The 18,871-nt window shown below is 39.1% G+C and overlaps 1 protein-coding gene across 1 annotated transcript in view; it reads left to right on the top strand.

Moving 5' to 3' along the window:
* Positions 1 to 18,871, top strand: part of HDAC9 (histone deacetylase 9) — a gene marked incomplete at its 3' end in the record, with an annotated part of 272,117 nt that overhangs the window by 76,354 nt on the left and 176,892 nt on the right. Inside the window, exons 8-12 of the mRNA XM_084260475.1 lie at positions 438 to 553; positions 6,079 to 6,201; positions 8,574 to 8,784; positions 9,184 to 9,401; positions 17,828 to 18,097. Of these exons, the coding sequence (XP_084116601.1) occupies positions 438 to 553; positions 6,079 to 6,201; positions 8,574 to 8,784; positions 9,184 to 9,401; positions 17,828 to 18,097 (938 nt within the window). The remainder of the gene's footprint in view (positions 1 to 437; positions 554 to 6,078; positions 6,202 to 8,573; positions 8,785 to 9,183; positions 9,402 to 17,827; positions 18,098 to 18,871) is intronic.

The following is an 18,871-nucleotide window of genomic DNA, read 5'->3' as shown; positions in this document are numbered from 1 at the left end:
ATTGATGACATGTTATCATGATCTTTGCAAGCCTGCTATCTCTGGCATTTTGATCTCTGACAGAGGCAGGACTCTGCAATTAAAGGGAAAAGACTTTATTTTCTTTTCACTCATTACAAGTTCTCTGTCTGTATCTCTGCCTGCTACTAAGTATCATGCCATCTTTGTGGGAAAAAATAAATACTACGTTCTTCCTTTCTAAAGCAGGCGGATCAGACGGGGAAAGACCAAGAGTATCTTTCCTCACTAGTACTGTAAAAGGAAAACTAACAGAGATACAGAACGAAGTAAAAATATTTAATGTAAGTAAATAGCTCTTTCACAACTGATAGATACTTTTCAACAGCAAAAAAACCAAACCTGGCCTTGAAGAGTATGCAATTAATCATGTGTCCCTTTCCAGTGTGAAACTCATGTATGCTTAATCTGTTTTTCAGAATCCTCAGTCAGTAGCAGCTCCCCGGGATCAGGTCCCAGTTCCCCAAGCAACGGTCCGACCAGCAGTATAACAGAAAATGAAAGCTCGGGTTTGCCCTCTAACATTCAAGCTGAGGTAAGACTCTTTATGGGGTAGGTCAGGGCTCTGATTTCTAGACTGGAGAGATTTGTGACGATACTCACAGGTAGAGTAATTGCAGAAAGTATAATCAGGGATACTGGGACACTGCAGGCTGACATCACAGTATATGAGAAGTATATGAGATACATCTTCATATATGAGATGCATGTTCAGGACACTTTTTAGTAACAAAAGTCCAAACAAAAGCATCAGTGATACTGCTGGAAGAGCAGGAGCAAGCTACAGAAGAAACTTGGAAGCATTTTTATCACAGAACATTACCTTCTGGAAAAGCCTGAAGAGATGCAGAGTACTGACAGCTGATGAAGAACTTTCACATGCAAAATAGTGATTTAGGCATTGGTGACCCTAGCACTTATGAGTTAAGGTGGTCCCAGGTTCAGATGGCTGCTTAATCATGGTATCGGAGTTAGGTGGCTAAATACTTTTCCACATCTGCCTTTTATTTTACTGTACCTCAATTTCCTTATCAGAGCAGTACTTATCAACATAACTGACATGCCAGGAATCTGGGATACTTGTTTTGTAAAGCGAGATTGTACATAGAAGGAATCTTAACTGCTCCTTATTCTGTTTCACACATACGTGCCTATAACAGTAGGAATGCAGATGGTAAACCGGTTGTGATGAACCTCATTTAGCATAGGTGACATGCCAAAGTCATGCTTTCAGTGGCAATATTGTAAAGGGACAATAAATTAATGCAACTAAGGGAGAATAAAATTTCACAATATTCTGCATCCAGTGCCTATACTTATGGAAATTCCTGCTTTGCTTTTGGCAAAGTTTTCTCTTAGTTGTTGGTTTATACTGTTTATGTTAGAAAAATTCCATAAGAAAATGTGATTTAACAGAGTTTTAGCAAATGGAGCTGTTTCTCCAGGTCAGTGGCAGGACATTCACCTCAAAAAAACCTGGAATGGGCAGTTCAAACTCCAGCAGTGACTTTTCCCCATAATGAATTAATTGTGTGTGTGAACTATGATCCAGGGGGCAGTTGGGTGACCTCTGTGCACTGATTAGTAGCCTCTCTCTGGCCCGTAACCAAAAAGAAAAAAAAATTGCATTGATGGTTAACATGTGGTCTTGCCTCATAGCCCCCCTGCATGTTATTGCAAAGAAATGTAAATGATGCAGAGTAAGACCCATCATTTGGACCAGATCAGATCCTAGTTCAGAGGAATTAAATTGTATACTTTAATATTGGGAATGTTTTAGATAGGAGCTTGTAATGTTTGGGGTTTGGTGCTATATTAAGCAGGAAACCTTGTACAATTGGATCTTTTACTGACTTGAGGATACTACAGAACGCAAAGGGAATAATGTCTCAGACTGATACATGGTGCTTGTTACTTTGCATGTTAGTTCCCAGAGATTTGCCCACAGTGCTGAACCACCCTCAGACATGCATAGAGTCTGATCAAGGTGGTGGTCTCCGTTTTGGGAGACAACCAGCAACTTGCACTCTGTTTCTTAACAGCAGAGTTATATTCAGTTTCTTAATAGAACACTGAATAGCGTATCATTTGCCATTGCTGTGTCAGACATCAGAAGTTACAGCCCCAGCACACGATCACAGATGCTCAAATGAGCCTAAAAAGTTCCTTTAGACATCAGGACTCTGCATGCTGGAGTCCATCACTTAGCTTGCTGGAAGCGTGCTAGGAAGTTGAAACTACTGACTTCCATTTCTGGATCCAGTTGGGGATTTCTTTACCTCTCCGGTTACTTGACTATTAATGCTGGGTCTTGTGGGCATTATGATTTCACTGGGATTTTCTTTGGTAGTTTAGCAGCAGCCAAAATGTTATGTATCTCTTTTCTAGTTCAGCATTAGCTTCCAGCTCTCAAAAGCTATATATCTAATCAATTTTTCATCAGCTACACCAAGTACAGAAGTTTCTAATAATAGGATAAGTGTTCCAAAATCACCAAAAATACCGCTTGTTTTGCTGTAGTCCTGCATGACTCACATTGCTGTTGTTTCATAATCGTTGTTGTGACATTTGCAGTAAGTGTTGTGCTCATGTTTGAGTGGGTGGATAGCTGCGGTTTTCATGGCAGCAAATAAAACACTTTTTGCTGGGGGAAAACGGGTTGCCATGACAGAGAACCATTTACCAGTAAAACATGAGTCAGTACCGTAAATGATCACACTTTAGTGCATTGACAGAATTAGAGCATTATCAGTAATGAAACAGATTTTTAGAGTATTTTTGCCATATCCAGTTGAATAGTGAGACTTTTAAGTGGCTTACCCTCCGGAGCAGTCAGCCTGGTGGGTAGACATTTACATTTTTCTGAATGAACAAAGGTGCGCTGCAAATGCTACATTTTTTGCAGATAAACTTGTGCTATCACAGTTCCCTTAACGGTACTTTTAGCCCCATTTCTTAAAACACTGGCCTCATTATATGAAACTTGAAAGTTAAACTGAGGATTTTAATTGCACCTTATAAATAAAATGCTGTTTTTATTAGGCCCAGTTGTCTCCAGTATCATCAAGGTTCACCGCAGTAACTATTTGTCTCTTGTAGCATGCCGTACACTTTCAGGTCACCTGCTGTGCTGGGGCTAAATCTTACTTGCATGAGAAATGCAAGCAGGATTGAGCCTCTGCACAGCACGTCCCATGAGTTCAGAGGGAAAACTGCCTTAGTCATATGAAATGATGAATATTAGGCAGTCACGGCCTGAGCAAAAGCCATTGCATGCAATGGAAAGTTTCCAATGGCAGTAAGCAGGTTTCAGATCATTTTCTTTCATTTGTGCTTTAGAGAGCAGCATTTTCTAGAATATTGCCTGATTTTCTAAGAGACATAAATGACACACATGGCAGATAAAGACATACTTGATTTGTGCAACCCCACAGCACCATGTTTCTGATACTCGGTTCATTGAGGTGCTCTTTGCCAGTGGGTAGTGGCTATAGGTGTGGGTTTCCGACCAGCTGCTGAGGTTTGCTTCGGGCGTGTGTGAAGAGTCCAATTAATAAGCAAAAACACCCCCCCCCCAAATGCCTTAAGAAATAAAATCGTAATTGTGAATGTTCAAAGCTTTGACTATCTAACTGTAGATTTAGAAGTATTAAAGTCAAAATGTTTCCTCTTCACCCCTCAATGTGTAAATGAGCAGGTAAACCTGCACACGTGGAATAGGTGTTCCTGATTCGCAACAGGTCCCGGTACCAAAATAGAAGTACAATAATGAATCATGGTTACTTGGTGATCATCATGTACTGTGACAGTTATTATACTGTAGCTTAAGAAAGAGGGTAACTGTTGACAGCCTATTTTAAATGCCAGGAAGCAGGATCTGTGGACCCAGTAAGTACATAGAGGTGCGAGTTGCTCTTTGGGGTAATTTAGGTCTGCATGTAAGAAGAGGACCACGGCTTAGCCCTTGTGCTACTGAGTGACACAGCTGGCAGTTACAGTTTGTGCCACCATTTTGATGTATTGTCAACTGTGTAAAAAGAAAAACTACAACTGGGGTCATGCAGTTGACCTTAACCTATGCAGGTGGGCTACCAAACACTGGGGGAGATGAAGTTTACTGATGCTTCGGCTAATATTACCCTTGCCTTCACAAATGAAAATTAGTGATTATTAACAGTATTTAGAATTGGATGGAAATGCTCTTACTATCAAATTTCTGTTTTCAATATTAAATGCCCATTGTACATAACATTCTGCCTTATGAAACAATCATGCCTGACTCCATGTGGGAGTGTGCTTTACTTCTATACGCCTCGCCACTGTTACATTTGTTAATTCAAATCTTAGAAGGCAATAGTGACATGCTGAGAACCAAAAAGGAAACATATATCTTTGAAGTGGCTCTGTATAGATGCTGGCCTTGCTACAAATTCAATTGTATTTTAGGAAGCATATTAGAATTGCTGCAGTGTCTTTTTCAGTTAAATCTTTGTGGTCTCCCTCAATATTATGTCCGTAGTCTTGACATACTTGATTTTATTCGTGGTCAAAGGTGGATGTTATCAAGGCAAGACACTGTTAGCCAGGAATTAATGTAATATACAAGTGAAGCTTCTTTGTTTTGTATGCTATCTGTTGACATTCCCTAGGTACCAAAAGAAAATGACAAAGATAGACTTCTACTGTTATTGTCTCAGTGATAGGTCGTATCTCCAAACAAACTGTATGAGGAAGGTTATGTTTTGGAATAACATCCTGTGTTTTTGTGCTTAACCACTCTTCATTGATGGTCTGAAGTTGCATTGTATTAGCACAAAGTATTTTACAGAGTTAATTGATATTCCAGGTTTGTCCAGGGGAAAATCTACAGCTCCCCACAACATGCTTGACAAGTTATTATATTTACTTTAGTCAAAGCCCGAGTGTGCAGTATCCCTCTTGGAGGTGGTCTATTATTGGAGTCCCATATGCTTTTTGTTTGGGAAGAAAGCAGTCACTGTGTCATACTGTTACACAGGGTATTCTTTTTCAAGGATGTTGTTCCCTTGGGGACCATATCATGCCAGAGTTCCTAAGTCTAATAAGACCTTTGTAGGTCTTATTGTGTTAAAGTTCTGGGAGGGAAGCAAGAGTTAAACAGAAAATGTAATTTAAGCAACTATACTAGACCACATGTTGAAAAACATGACTGTTAAAGCAGAAAGGCAAAGGCTTCAAAAAGATTCCTGTTGTGGTAATGTAACTTTTTATGTTTCTTCCCAATGAATCTAGAATGGAAAGGCAGAGGGTGATCTTTGTAGTATGTCTGGTTTTACTTGACAGTAATTAAAGATATATCAGCAATTCCATGTCCTTGAAAATTATATCACAAAGCTTCAAAAGAAATGTTAAAGATTTCAACTTGAATGGAAATAGGAAGGCTGTGAGGGGTATCCCACCATCAGAGAATGATAGGATGCTTAGTTTGTATGTACGCATATGGAGAGAGAGGTGGTACGTTTATTTAAATGGCAGATGTGGCAATCTGCCTCACTTTCAATCCACAATTCCCATGTCAATGGAAGTAAAAAATGTGCCTGAAACAGCCCCATATCACAATCTGAGCAAGAAAATACATGGACTATGTAGATACCACATTTCATATCCTATAGCAAAAAATACAATAACCATGGTTAAGTAAAAGTCTAATACATCCGTATTTGTGACACCTTTGATATATTCCTTAATTCATTGGCTAAATTCCCACTGAGATTCTAGGAGTGAAAATGCAGTTGATGAGAAGAACTGATGTTGAGCTGATGAGAAGTTGATGAGAAGGTTTTCTCAAGATTTTGGTTTTGTGTGGAAATTTGATTTATGGACCAAGAAATAATCCCAGACATATATCAGTTGTTTTATTAAGAAATATCAATAGCTTTTTCACAGGGACAGTAATTTTTCTTAACTGGAACCAATGCATGATACATAACTAGCTTTCAATGTAGCAGGATAACAAAGATAAAGTAAACAAGATAAAAAGCTTGGAGATTATGCCTCTGTTGTTTTTCCCCTTTATTCCAGCATCTGGTTTCACAGCAACGCCTTTTGATACAGGATGAATCAGTGAACTTGTTGAGTCTGTACACATCCCCTTCTCTGCCCAACATTACCTTGGGACTTCCAGCAGTGCAACCTCAACTCAGTGTAAGTGACCAGTCTCAAGCCTTCCTGTCTATTTTTGCTTCCTGAAACCCCACTTTCTGATTTATTCTCTTTCTTTAGCATTTTGGAACATAAGCAATGCAGAGTAAGAACCAGATTATTTTTTTTTTTCTTGCATTGGGCAACATCAGAACATTTAGGGGCACAACTTGAAAACAATAATCATTCTTCATCCGGAATCAACAAGTGAGAGTGAGGAGTTTAGTGATGTACGTGCCACGTGCGTTGCATTCATGTCTAGAAATCAGCTAATGGATTTCAGACATGGTGAGAACTATGGGAGGAGATCATTTAGTATAGAAGTTCAAGTTATATGATCGACCCTACCTGGCAAAGTACAGCACCTGTAACTTTTTATGTGATTCCAGTAGCAACCTAATCTGGGCTGGAGCGCAGGAGGGGAAGACTAGTATTCCTGCGGCTAGGTTTGTAATTTGAGGGGTGTACTATCAAACAGACATATAAAATCTGTGATAGGTTAAAAACGCTTAATATTTTAATGACAACTTACATTCACATAGCCTTTGTTCAGTCTGCAGCAATCACCTTAGAACAAAATGTTAAATTAATACATTAAATGTTCAAAAACATGGACATGGTATATGTGGAAATCCATCCTGATGGGTAAGGATATTTAGATCTAAACCAAGTTACAGGAATTTAGAGGTGAAATCTGAGGCTCAGTAAAATATCTGAAAATCTTGCCACTGGTCAAAACTTACCTTTTCTGATTTCCAGAAAAAAAATAGCTAAAAATAGTGATACAAATTCTGTGGAGGTTCAATACAACAGTGTGTAAATCCTGAAGTTTAGCAACTCACATTTCTCGGAACATGAGTTGTTAATTTCTGTAAAACCATTAGGGGTGTAAATACAGCTTTCTATGTACAGGCTGCTGTGGTTTGTAATCAGTACTACTTAATTGCAGTTTCAAATTAAAGTTTCATGCTATTTTATGTCTTTTTCAGTACATTACTGTTCTCACCAATAATATATTGCTGCAGTCCAGAACTTTAACATCAGATAGAGAACTTTGCAAATAAAAATGTGTAAGCTCAGTTCTCTAGAAGCCTTTCATGAGATACTTGTACGTAAATTATTATTATTTTCAAGGGATGGAAAAATTGAACTGGTCATGAAAAGAAATGCTTACTTTTCCAGCCGATATCATCAAAATTTTCTTAGCTATTTCACAAAAAAAAATATAACTAGCTTCAAAGTAATTTTATAACATTAAAATGGAAATGAAAATATGTTGAATTTTCTCACTCAAATCATGTGAGCTTTTGATGTGGCCAGCTGGCACTGAATATTACTTTTGGCATTAGAAAAAACAAAGGGGTGGATTTATGCGAGCAATGTTTATTTCTGTTACCAGAATCAGCAGTTGCAGACTGATTAAAGTTTACTTTGGTGTTTTTCAGGGAAGGGTGATATCAGAGTGTGAAGTAAGCATGCACCCAAAAAATATTAATGAAAAACTTCGTTTGCCTCATTAGAATATATGGGATTTAGATTATCAGGGGTACTGTTTTTACCATGGCATACCATAAGTGATTATCTGCAAACCTCAACATGCTTTCTTCTATTAGGTTGTTATTCTTACTGTAAAAATTGTCATTCTGCTGCAACTGCTCTTTCAAGAAATAATATTTTTAAAACTAGACAAAGAACAAAGAAATACAAAGCACATTTGCTATGCTGAAGGACCAAAACTTCCAAATGCTTTAAATCAGTAACTGTGCAATTTATAAGGGCACTTTCAAATGCCACACACATTCATCAGCTCCTGATTATTCTGTAGATGAGAGTTTAACTATGCAAATTTACTTTGCAAAGGCTAAAACTTACCTTTGTGCTGTCCTTCAGGGAGTCAGGGAATGCTCCAGGAAAAGTAATAGCTTCCCACTACTACAGGTAACTATTTTGTTTTGCTGAATGTCTTGCTATCTGATGGAACGTTACATAAAAATCCAAGCCTTGCCTACTCCAAACTCAATGGAAACTATTTCCTCTGATCCCCTATTTTCCTGTGCAGGAGACTGGCGGAAGGTCTTTAGGAATTTAAAGGATAGGTCTTGTCTTTTCATTAATAACGTTCTAACTAGTAGTTCCTTATGCTTTGGCTTTTATTACTGATTTTTTACAAGTGGTTTCATTACTTGGTTTCTCACAGTGTTACGTTTAACTGGCATGTTCTTCCTCCTTTTCCATCTCACAATGTGTAAGATAGGGATGTTAACCTTTTCTTCTGTGTGCATTCATAAAGTATGACGTAAGACCATCTATGCAACCAGAGATGTAAGAGGCCAGGAGTATGGAAAGCAGTTACCAATGCCATTGTTCTTTGACAGGCTTCGTCATCATTCAAAGAAAAGCAGAAGGGGGAGACCCAGTCTCTCAGACAAGGAGTGGCCTTGGCTGGACAATATGGGGGGAGCATTCCTCCATCCTCAACTCATCCTCACGTTGCTTTGGAGGGAAAGCCAAATAGCAGCCACCAGGCTCTTTTGCAGCACCTGCTACTGAAAGAACAAATGAGACAGCAAAAACTTCTTGTGACTGGTAATGATTGAGGCTTCAACATAATAATAATTTAAGGCATTTTAAATGACATTTGCATTCACATTAAATGTGGTAATACAGATACTATACGCCCTAATCATTGGGAAAAGTGGAAGGATGGGAGAAAAAAATCTTTGTTTTCCCCCTTTGGTGATTCTGCTCCAGTCTGTTAGCCTGAAAGAATTCAGTGATTACAGAAAAGAGAAAACGATTACTTCATCACATTCTTTTGCAGCTGCTGAACTTCTCAGCATGGCAAGGCACGTGGTACATGTCCCACTGCATCAGCACTGCAGAGTTCTGCAATATACACCCCTCTTCTCACTGAAAGCTTTCTTTCCTCATAGAACTATTAGTTTGTTGTCCTTCACACGGGAGTGAAATGTCCCTGTTTTGCAGGAGCGGTTCCTCTTCATCCACAGTCTCCTTTAGCAGCGAAGGAGAGAGTCTCACCTGGCATAAGAGCTGCCCACAAACTGCCTCGTCACAGGCCACTGAATCGAACCCAGTCAGCTCCTCTTCCTCAGAGTACTTTGGCCCAGCTGGTCATCCAGCAGCAACACCAACAATTTTTGGAGAAGCAGAAACAGTACCAGCAGCAGATCCATATGAATAAGGTGAGTTCCCAAACTAAGGGATTTCCAAAAAATGTAAAGGTTGAAAACTAAGAAGGAAGTTCAGGTGTTGGCACCATGTGTTCAGGGACAGTAGGCAGGTTCTTGCATGAGGATCTTGTTTATGCATAGTTGTTGTGTACATTTGTTTAGATTTTCATTTTCAGCTCTCTGAAATTGGCTACAAAGGTAATCTGACATCCCTAAGAACACAATGCAACAAAGTAACATTCAACGTATTTTACAGGTTTAGATTACAGGTGATTTCCTGTTGAACAGCAAAGGGTGCCTTAGAGTTTGCTGGGTTTCTGTCCAGCTTTTTATTGAGTGCTTTTGAGCTTCAGCCAGTCATTTCATTCAGCTGTCTTTAAACTGTATTCTAAGCCTGCTTGTGGACTAGAATGTGGAGTAAATACATAACTCATTTGAACTCAATCAGCTGGTGTAATTAACATTTCTGTGTAAGAAACATATTAAACATCTGGATAAATTTTTAATTGGCTATCGTCCAACCAACTTTTTCTCTGTAAGTCAATTACTAATGTGAAAGTCTGTTATCTCTATGGTGATACAAAATTACCATATAAGGAGAAAGAGAAGAAAGTGCTATTGCTGACATCAGTTACAGAGTTGAATTGTGCCCCTCTTTCCCTGCAAAGCAGCACCTTATTCTGAGGTGGGGGGGGAAGATGAAAAGGGACCATCCATTAATAAACAAAGAGCGGCAGAATCTAAGTAGATTTATCGAGAGTTAATGCTTTGACAACAAATGTGATGCTGTTCCCTGCATTAAAAGTTATTCAAGTAATTAAATGCTTTTAGCACAATAATGTTTTTCTGCACTTAATACATAGCTTTCCAAATATATTAACAATGGATTTTTAGTTGTCTTCTTTTCTTTGAGGGTTAATTAATAACTGTATAAGAGGCAAATATGAAAAAAGAATCGGTCCACCTTAGTTGCTGAACTTCTCAGGGGTACTGATTCTTTGGAATCTACTAAGAATTCCCAACAAAATTAGAAACAAACCTAGAGTTTAAGTACATAGTTTGTACAGTGGTTTGGTTATTAAATCTTGTCTTAATTAGGAAAAATGAAGACCAGAAAACTTCAAAGTTCAGAGCTGATCCTTGCATGTTAACCCCTCTCAGCTTGGGTGTTTTGATTACTCAACTAGGACTCCAGTTGGCTTTCCTTTGAGTATGCATTCCATATGTTTAATAAAGATGGCATATGTATATCTCGTAGCCTCAGGTTTTGAAAATATTTCACCTGCCCTCAATTGTCTGAAAAGAAAAAAAAAAAAATTACTGGTAAAGTACAGAGACTTTGTGCTATTTGTTGGGTATTCACTACAAACCGACCGGTTCATGCATTCCTCACAAAGCAGAGAACCCCACTGACATGTTTTTGTTAGATCATGTGCTTATTTACATAAATTCTCCCATAGCATTTGGGGAATATGTGCTGTAGCATATAGCCACATTTGTCCTGAATGTGAAAATTAAGCTTCAGCCACAGAAACATATTCCTGGTCACATAGGACCAGGAACACATTGCACCTCACAGGAACTAGGCTGGCTCAAGAAGTGAAATGAGTGCAGCTGGTTTGGGATAACGCTTGGTTCAGTAACTTTTTTTTTCCTGAGTTAAAGTGCAATGAAAATGCATGCTAAAGAGAATAACTCCATCTCATACTTGATTTAGATACAGAGACAAAATGATTCCTCCTTTTAAACTAGTGAACCTAGCTTTTAATCTCTATAGTCCAGGCTATACACATATGCAGAGACTAGAAATTTAAGTTTGTCCTAGAGCCTTTCACTGCCTTGAACCTCCCTAACCTACTTCCTTTGCCCCAGTAGCTTCTCAGTCACCTTTATCCCTACTCCCAGAGCAGCTAGCCATCATTGGGAGCACAGTAACTCATCAGAGCAGCAGACAGCTAAGGAGGAATAGGATCGTGCCACAGACACAGAAAAGTAGTGTGTTATCTGAGGACATGGGTGGTTTATCAGACTTTGTAGCATCTAGGTTCTTCTAAAGCACAGTTCTCAGAAGAACTGTTCTGATGAATAGTACTGAAAAATGTCACTGTTCTAATCATGTATCAGCCTTCTGCAAGTGTACAGAGAGCTAGGGGGCTTTCTTGCATGCTTAAGAATCCTGATTTCTAAAAACTGGAATTTAAAGGCAGCCCACAGACAAGGGAATGAGAAAAGATTAAATCAAATCAGGGAGTGGCTTTTCAATACTGAATTCAAAACTGCATTCTTTAACCCTCTAACTTAAAGGTTCAGGCTGAAGACCTGTGCCTACATAAGGTTTTTGGACTCTGCTAGCATGGTGGTATATACTTTCTTAATTCTTAAAACTTGCTTCTGTTTGCAATTGAAGTTATTTGTTCATTATATAATTTGCATAGTTTACATTCGAACTTGAACTCTGCAAAACAGAGTTAGTAGAACCTTAAAACAGTAGATGTAACAAGCCAATCCAATATATTCCGATTTCTTAGGACAAGTTCAGGCATTTGTCAAGTGAATACATACACTTGTTATTTATTTCCATTGTTCTGTCCCTTACTTTTCTGTTCATTGGCTGTAAAATGAAATCTGCACACAGCCGTTAATTCTCTCCTTTTCAGTCTTGAAAAACAGGGGGAGGGCGGTGTGTGTAGTTGTTTTCTTTTAATAAGGAATGCCATTTTACGCTGATAAGACTATGAAATGCCAGTTGACCAAGAGCTTAGAGCAAGCTAATACCTTCTTTTTCTTTTCCATTCCTATTTCCTTTTTTCCTTGTGTTTAGCACTTCAGGTGCTTAAAGCTTTAACGTATTTCAACAGAACCTGAATGTTTGCCCTGAACTAAGACAATACAGCATGTGTCAGCACTCCCTGACAAATGTTTTTGGTCAGGTCTTTCTGGTGGACATATAGGTGAACACAACAAAAAGAGGAAGAGAGCAAGTTCCTCCCCACCCCATTGATCTTGTGTTTTTCTTGTATTAAAAAGCCATTTCTTTTCTTTGAGAAAAGAATATACTTCAGCAGCAAGCCAGTGCTGCTGTGAGGGCGATAACAAGGAAAATCTAACATAGGTCAGAGGTAAAGAATTCCCCTGGATCATTTCCATTCTGCAAAGAAGCAAATCATTGCCAAGAGGTGTGCCTCTGTCCTTAATAACAAAGAGAAGATCCCCTATGGATTATTTCTGGTCAGCTGTCAGATGCCAGGCTTTTGATGTGGGAAAAGGAATACGTCTCCCCTGAAGTCTGACATTTATACCTACGGGATCTAGTACACTGACCTTCTGAAAACAGTCTGCAAACGTTGACATCCCGTTCAACAATAGTAGAAACCCTCGTCCCAGCTTTCTGGGGAAAAAATAATAATGAATGTGCAGTAACCTGAACTCTACTTGTCTTAAGGAAGATCGGCTTTGCTGTTGTCAGCTTTAATATACTTCTGTCTGAATGACAGTTTATTTCCTCGCACGGCCCTTTGATCACCATTGCAGATCTCCATTCTGGTCAATAAAGGGAGTCCAAAGTCTGAAATCCCCAGTTAAAATTACTGCAATCGGGTACCAAAAGACCACTCCTGCATTAAAAACTTTAAAATCTTGATGTTATATGTGTATTTCTGTATCTGAAAAGCTCTGACCCCGTCACTTGCAGAAAAAAAAAGGTGATTCTGATGCAACTCACGTAAGCTCAAAGCCCCTAGCAGTAGTCTACATTCAAGAAAATCTCAGAAGTCATAATGAGAAGAGTACATGAACAAAACCCTCTGTCTTTAAAGGTTATTTTTGTCACATACAATGAATAAAGGTCTGCTGAAGCTGAAGCTGAACTAGCACTGTCTTCTCTGGGACCAAGGTTTCATTTGATGAGTGTGAAAACCCTACATAATGTTCTTAAAATAATGTATGCATAGGATTTTGATGTTCTGTTTTCAATGTTAATATTCTCCTCTCTGTTTTAGATTAAGATTAAAATAAAGGGGCAGTTGGTAGTGTGCACTAAAGTGTAGATAATTTTAAAGCTTAGATAAGGATTACCTGAATTTCAGTTTTCATTCCAGGATGTTAATTGGGTTAAAGCATCTTTGTATAGGGAACCAGTGGCTGGGTAAGACTGAGGTAGAAAATCCATAACAGTGAAAATTCATTAGTGCTTTTGTGATCATAATTGACTGATATCTGCTTATCAAAATTAATAATATAAACATTTCTTTTGATTTATTGATGGAATAAATAGGAAGATTATTTGTCAGTAGGAATATTGAAAAGATACATTTAACCCCAGATTAATCATTCACTTTTCTGAGTGATATTTAATGAAATACAGAAGAGTGCAGCAGGTTCAGCTGGAGTAAATTGATCTAGTTTCATTAAACATATTACACCTGAGGTTTTGGCTTTCCAGTTTACACATCTGACTAGCATCTTTTGAAGGTGAGAGGTAGCACATTTCTTCTTTCAAATATTGTTTGTAGCAGAGGATTGTTTGAACAAAAACTACAGAAACAGTTGGTTGTGTTTGGAACTGAAAAATGCCCAGGGCAATTTCTCCTTTGCTGAGAACTAATGTTTAAGCCACAAAGCACAAGAGTGATTTTTAAAGGTAAATACTTCCTTTAGAATCTTTCTACTACACAAGTAAAAGAGACAACAGTAAGCAGGTCTCAAGTTGTTTCAGTACTCCTAACAATGTACACAGCTGGTGAAAGCAGTCCTACAGCCATAGAAGAGGAGGAGAAAAGTGTGTTCTGAAAACATGTCCACGGTTTCTTAGAAATGACTGCCACGTATGAACAATTAATGAGCAATTAATTATGGGAATGAATGTATGCAGGATTTTGTGCTTTCTGTCTTTGTAAAGGCATTTTTATTTAAAATACTGTATTTACAAAAGCTCACTGTCAAAAAGGAGAAACACAAGTAGGGGCTGCAACTGAAGTTTGTTGAATAGTTTGTTGCAAAGTCCAGATTATTTATGCGTAGTCTTCCATTTCTCTGTAGAAGCAAGCAGGTTAGATTGTGTTTGATGTCTTTTTTTGGTTGGACTCTTGCAGTTATACAGTGGGGCTGATGTCTGTAAATGCTTCCTCTCCTGCTGCCACTATTTACTTTGGCTCATGCATATCCCTTACAGTTTAATTTCCTGAAAATAAAAGGGAAAAAATATAGGTTAGATTAGTATGAAGCCATTTCTTTGAGTGACTCCTTTAGTTGAAATACCCATAACACTAACATGTACTGCTTAAAGAAGACCATTCTGTACAATTCTAATTTATTAGTGAAATAAACCATGGGTTTATTATTATTTTAAAATGTAGTCTTATTAAAACTCATATTGAGCGATCTCATTCTCACAATCAAAAATGTGCATTAAAATGAGGAGAAAGTCCTGCTTCTACCTACAGATAAATTCAGAAGAAATGGTGAGTGCAGATTTAAAGTGGAAGATGTAAACATTAAGTGTAAGCAGAAGTATCCAGCTACACAGTGAAAGGACTTAAGGAGTGTTTCATTCAGGACTCATTTTCTGCTATGTAATCCAGCTTTAGATAGGGAGATAAGATAGAAATATTGACTCTAAACTGATATCTTTGCATGTCTCCAGATACTTAATTTTCCACTGTAGTACCAGAAGGTATAATATAAAGTAAGTTGTTTCTGACTTAGGAGGACTGAGCAGTCTCCTGGTAATGCCACTAATGTAATTACTGGAATGAGATGGGGCCAAACCGCCTTTAAAAACCACTTTAACAAATATGAAAGCATGGTGGTGATATGGAGAAACGAGTCAGCTGTGGCTTAGCAGAGTGAACAGCAGGAGTGGTTTTTGGCTTTTTCCTCCCCCCGCTTCCCAAGCCATCCACCCATTTTTATTATGCTCTGTCATACAAGAGAACATGACTCTAGGGCCTCATAGCCCTTGCCTGTGGCTTTGTTAACTCATGGTGTAAGGGATGTTTTTAACAAAGATTTTTGCAGTAAAGATATTAATTTGAATGTACTTTGTAAAATCTACTCTGCATATATATGTAAAGAGTTTCTCTGCACAGCCAATTTAATTTGTTTTGCTTGTCCCGTCACCAAAGTCTGGAGCAAGTCGTGGGCTGACTTCCGTGGCGTGGGAGAAGGCCCCGAAAGAGGAGCACTGCAAATTGACATGCACACAAGTAGCACTCTAGTCACAGAATCACAAGTCTCCACAGCCCCTTACGTGTCCTTGTGTCGCTCCACTGATTACATGCAAAAAGCTTTTGAAGGTGTTCCATGTCTAGATTATATACTGCAGGCCATCACGTGTTGCCTCAGAAAGCTCAGCAGCAGATCTGTGCCATACAGCAGCGTGAAGAAGAAAGAGCCTGACATAAAAGTGAAAAAGCATAAAAGAAGGGAGACCAGTAATGAGCTAAATATGTGTCTTAACTTTGCTGTGGACATGCACTCATTTTCTTCTGGCTTTCCCTCCAGAGCAACCCACCTGATGTCAAGTAACTGGCACATGGAATGGGTTACAGATGGATCAGCATCATGACTTTCGTAGCTGTGTGTGATTATCTGTCGCACAGATGTTTCAGCTTCTATTTGTTTGCTAGCGGCCAGCCGAGCAGCCAGACCTGCCTTTCTTTTCCTGCCTGAGGAGTGGAGAGGGCTTGCCCACAGATGTTAAACTGAGGGACACAGCAGAGTGTAGCTGAGCTGAATATGCGTAGTTAGCTCCGGTGCCTTCTTGGGCAGCATCACCCCCTGAGAAACAACTGGGAAAGATTTATGGGCTTCATCTGAGAAATTTTCCAGATGCTGCTTAATAAATGGAGACACTCTGCATTAGTTGCAGTAATAAGGATTCCCCAGCTCAGAGCACGCCACTTGCAGCACGCAGGAGACGCGTGTTGTGATTTACCAGTTACTACAGCAATGAAAAGGATTGTTTTTGTTTGTTTGTTTGTTTGATTGATTTTTTCTTTTCAGTAAGCCATCAAACGCCCATTATGCCCCAAAAATTATGATTTGCTGTGACTGAAGCCTGTAAACTCCCATCGTGGAAATTATTTCTCCACTGATGTGGCACTTATGCATCAGAGCATCAACTGGAACTGCACGAACAGATCGTGTTGACTTTGTGGGAGTTCCTGAACCCAGATGTAGCTTCTTGACCATAGTTTATATGACATACCTGCCCTTCACTAGGGTAGCATTTTTCTGTACTCACTAGCAACAGAATGAAACTAGACCATCCGTGGTCTGTGACAACACAGCGATACTGAAGCCATCCACTGGCTCAGCATATAGAACTAGCAACAACTCAGTTTGAAAGAGTTGATAATTGTGCGGAGGGGGAGGCAGATGGGAAGAGGGATGCAAGAGTCATGGTGAAACGTAGTGGTGATGGTGGGGGGGGGGGTGGGAAAGGGGGGGGGTGTTCCCCTCTCAGTATATTTGACCTTGGTGATACAAATCAGTATTTGCTTGAGATCAAGTGGGCCTGTTGAGTAAATGGTAATTACTCACTTGACCCTGCAGATGCTTACGCATGTCTGATTTGTGTCTCTCTCTCTCTCAACAAAGCAGTGATTATTATTTTATTTTTTCAGTTTTGGCTTTTTGGATTATGTTTGGACTATTTTGGAATATATTTGCTGCATCTTAAATAGCAAAACATAAACTGTACTTGATTGCAACCCTCAGGCATCTGATACCTCAGCAGAGCTTTACAATAGCCGTTAATGGTGTAGAAAGAGCATTGTCTGCGTGGCTGTGTTACATCATCACTGTTTGAATAGGGATGCCTGTACCGTGCACAATAAAAGCTAAGGTCTTTCCAGGCATGGACAGACATTCTTGTATCTCTTTGTGCCACAGAAGAGGTGACAGCAGCTCTTTTCTCACTGCTCCTTTGTCAACTTTTGGTGCCTTCATACTTTAATTGAGAAGCTTGTGTGACTTTTCCCCAATTTGCTTGTAGCAAAATATAAACTGCATTAAAACTTTTCTTATTTCTTAGAGTTATTATTTTGCATCATGGGGAATTGTAATTAGATTAATTTCTGCATTTATGTTTTAAGAATATGAAGGGAGACTAATTACTCTTGATTACCAGCCATAACAGTGTAACAGATGTGTAATGTTTTCATTATTCTGCCTTGATTTTAGCTTAGCGTTACTGTTTAGCACTCTGTATGTACATAGTATTTTCTAGTGCAAAAAACCTGACCTTTTTCGTAGGCACTCTGGTTCTTTTGGGGTTTTTTTTTTCCCTCTACATTATATTTTGGCAATGCACAGCTACATGGTAGTTGCTGTGGAAGCTTTAATTTTGTCTGTGCAAATCCTCTACAGCGTTCGGCATCGGTGAAAGGAGTCAATAATTGTTCGCCTTCCCCCCCCACCCCATCTTCTCTTTCCAGATGCTCTCAAAGTCCATTGAGCAGCTGAAGCAGCCTGGCAGTCACCTGGAGGAAGCTGAAGAAGAGCTTCATGGAGATCATTCGATGCAGGAAGAGCGAGCTCCCGCCAGCGGTGCCAGCACTAGGGCTGAGAGCAGCAGTGCTGGTGCGGATGACAGAATAGGACAGCAGGTGGGGGCTGTGAAAGTCAAAGAGGAACCACCGGACAGTGATGAGGATGTTCAAACCCAGCAAATGGAATCTGGGGAGCAAGCTCCTTTTATGCAACAGGTAATAGGCAAAGATTTAGCTCCAGGATTTGTAATTAAGGTTATTATCTGAACATCACATGCGTTTTCTAGGCTTTGATAAGCAGTTGTGTTTTGATTCACTCATCTAGCAAAATCCTGATTTACTGCTCAAAGAATCTAACAAAAGCAGAAGTGTTGTATGCACACTTGAAAACATAACGAAGCTCATCGTTACAGCCACTAATTGAGAAAATACCTGTTGTAGTCAATTATTCTACATAAATCTTTGCATAATAGCTGATAGTCTTTGTATTAGCCAGGATTACATTACATCGCTTAGTTCTAGTTGAAAAAGAACTCGTATCACCTAGCTTGTTGAGATCAGCAATTGCTGGAATTAGTTTCCAGACCTGATTGATGAAACATTCTTCTTCTCTGATTTTGAATCCTCTGACTTTTGGTTTCAGCTGTCTGTATATACTGTATCATACCATAGTCTTGAACACTGTTAACGTTAGGGTATTTTTTTCCCCAGTAGACAGGTACTGACTGCTATATCAGTGGTCCCAGGCTGTAAATTTAGAGAATACAAGGTGGATGTAAAGAGGCAAGGCAAGGCACTGTTTGAAAATCGTGTTGTTTTCTTTTTTGCACTGCTTAGTTACGATTTCCTTCTGTCTTATATTCAACGTTGCTGTCCACAGAGACATCCTTAAGTGAAGCAGATGCAAGTACTGGTGAGAAGCAAAACACAGCATTAGGTTCCGGTCAGTTATTAGGGTGTTGCAGGCACAGAATAGAGAACTGCTACCAT

This window comes from Gallinula chloropus (assembly GCF_964237585.1).
Source record: "Gallinula chloropus genome assembly, chromosome: 2".
NCBI lineage: Eukaryota > Metazoa > Chordata > Aves > Gruiformes > Rallidae > Gallinula > Gallinula chloropus.
The sequence above is the reverse complement of the archived record's forward strand: the minus strand, read 5'-3'. Positions and strand labels throughout refer to the sequence as shown.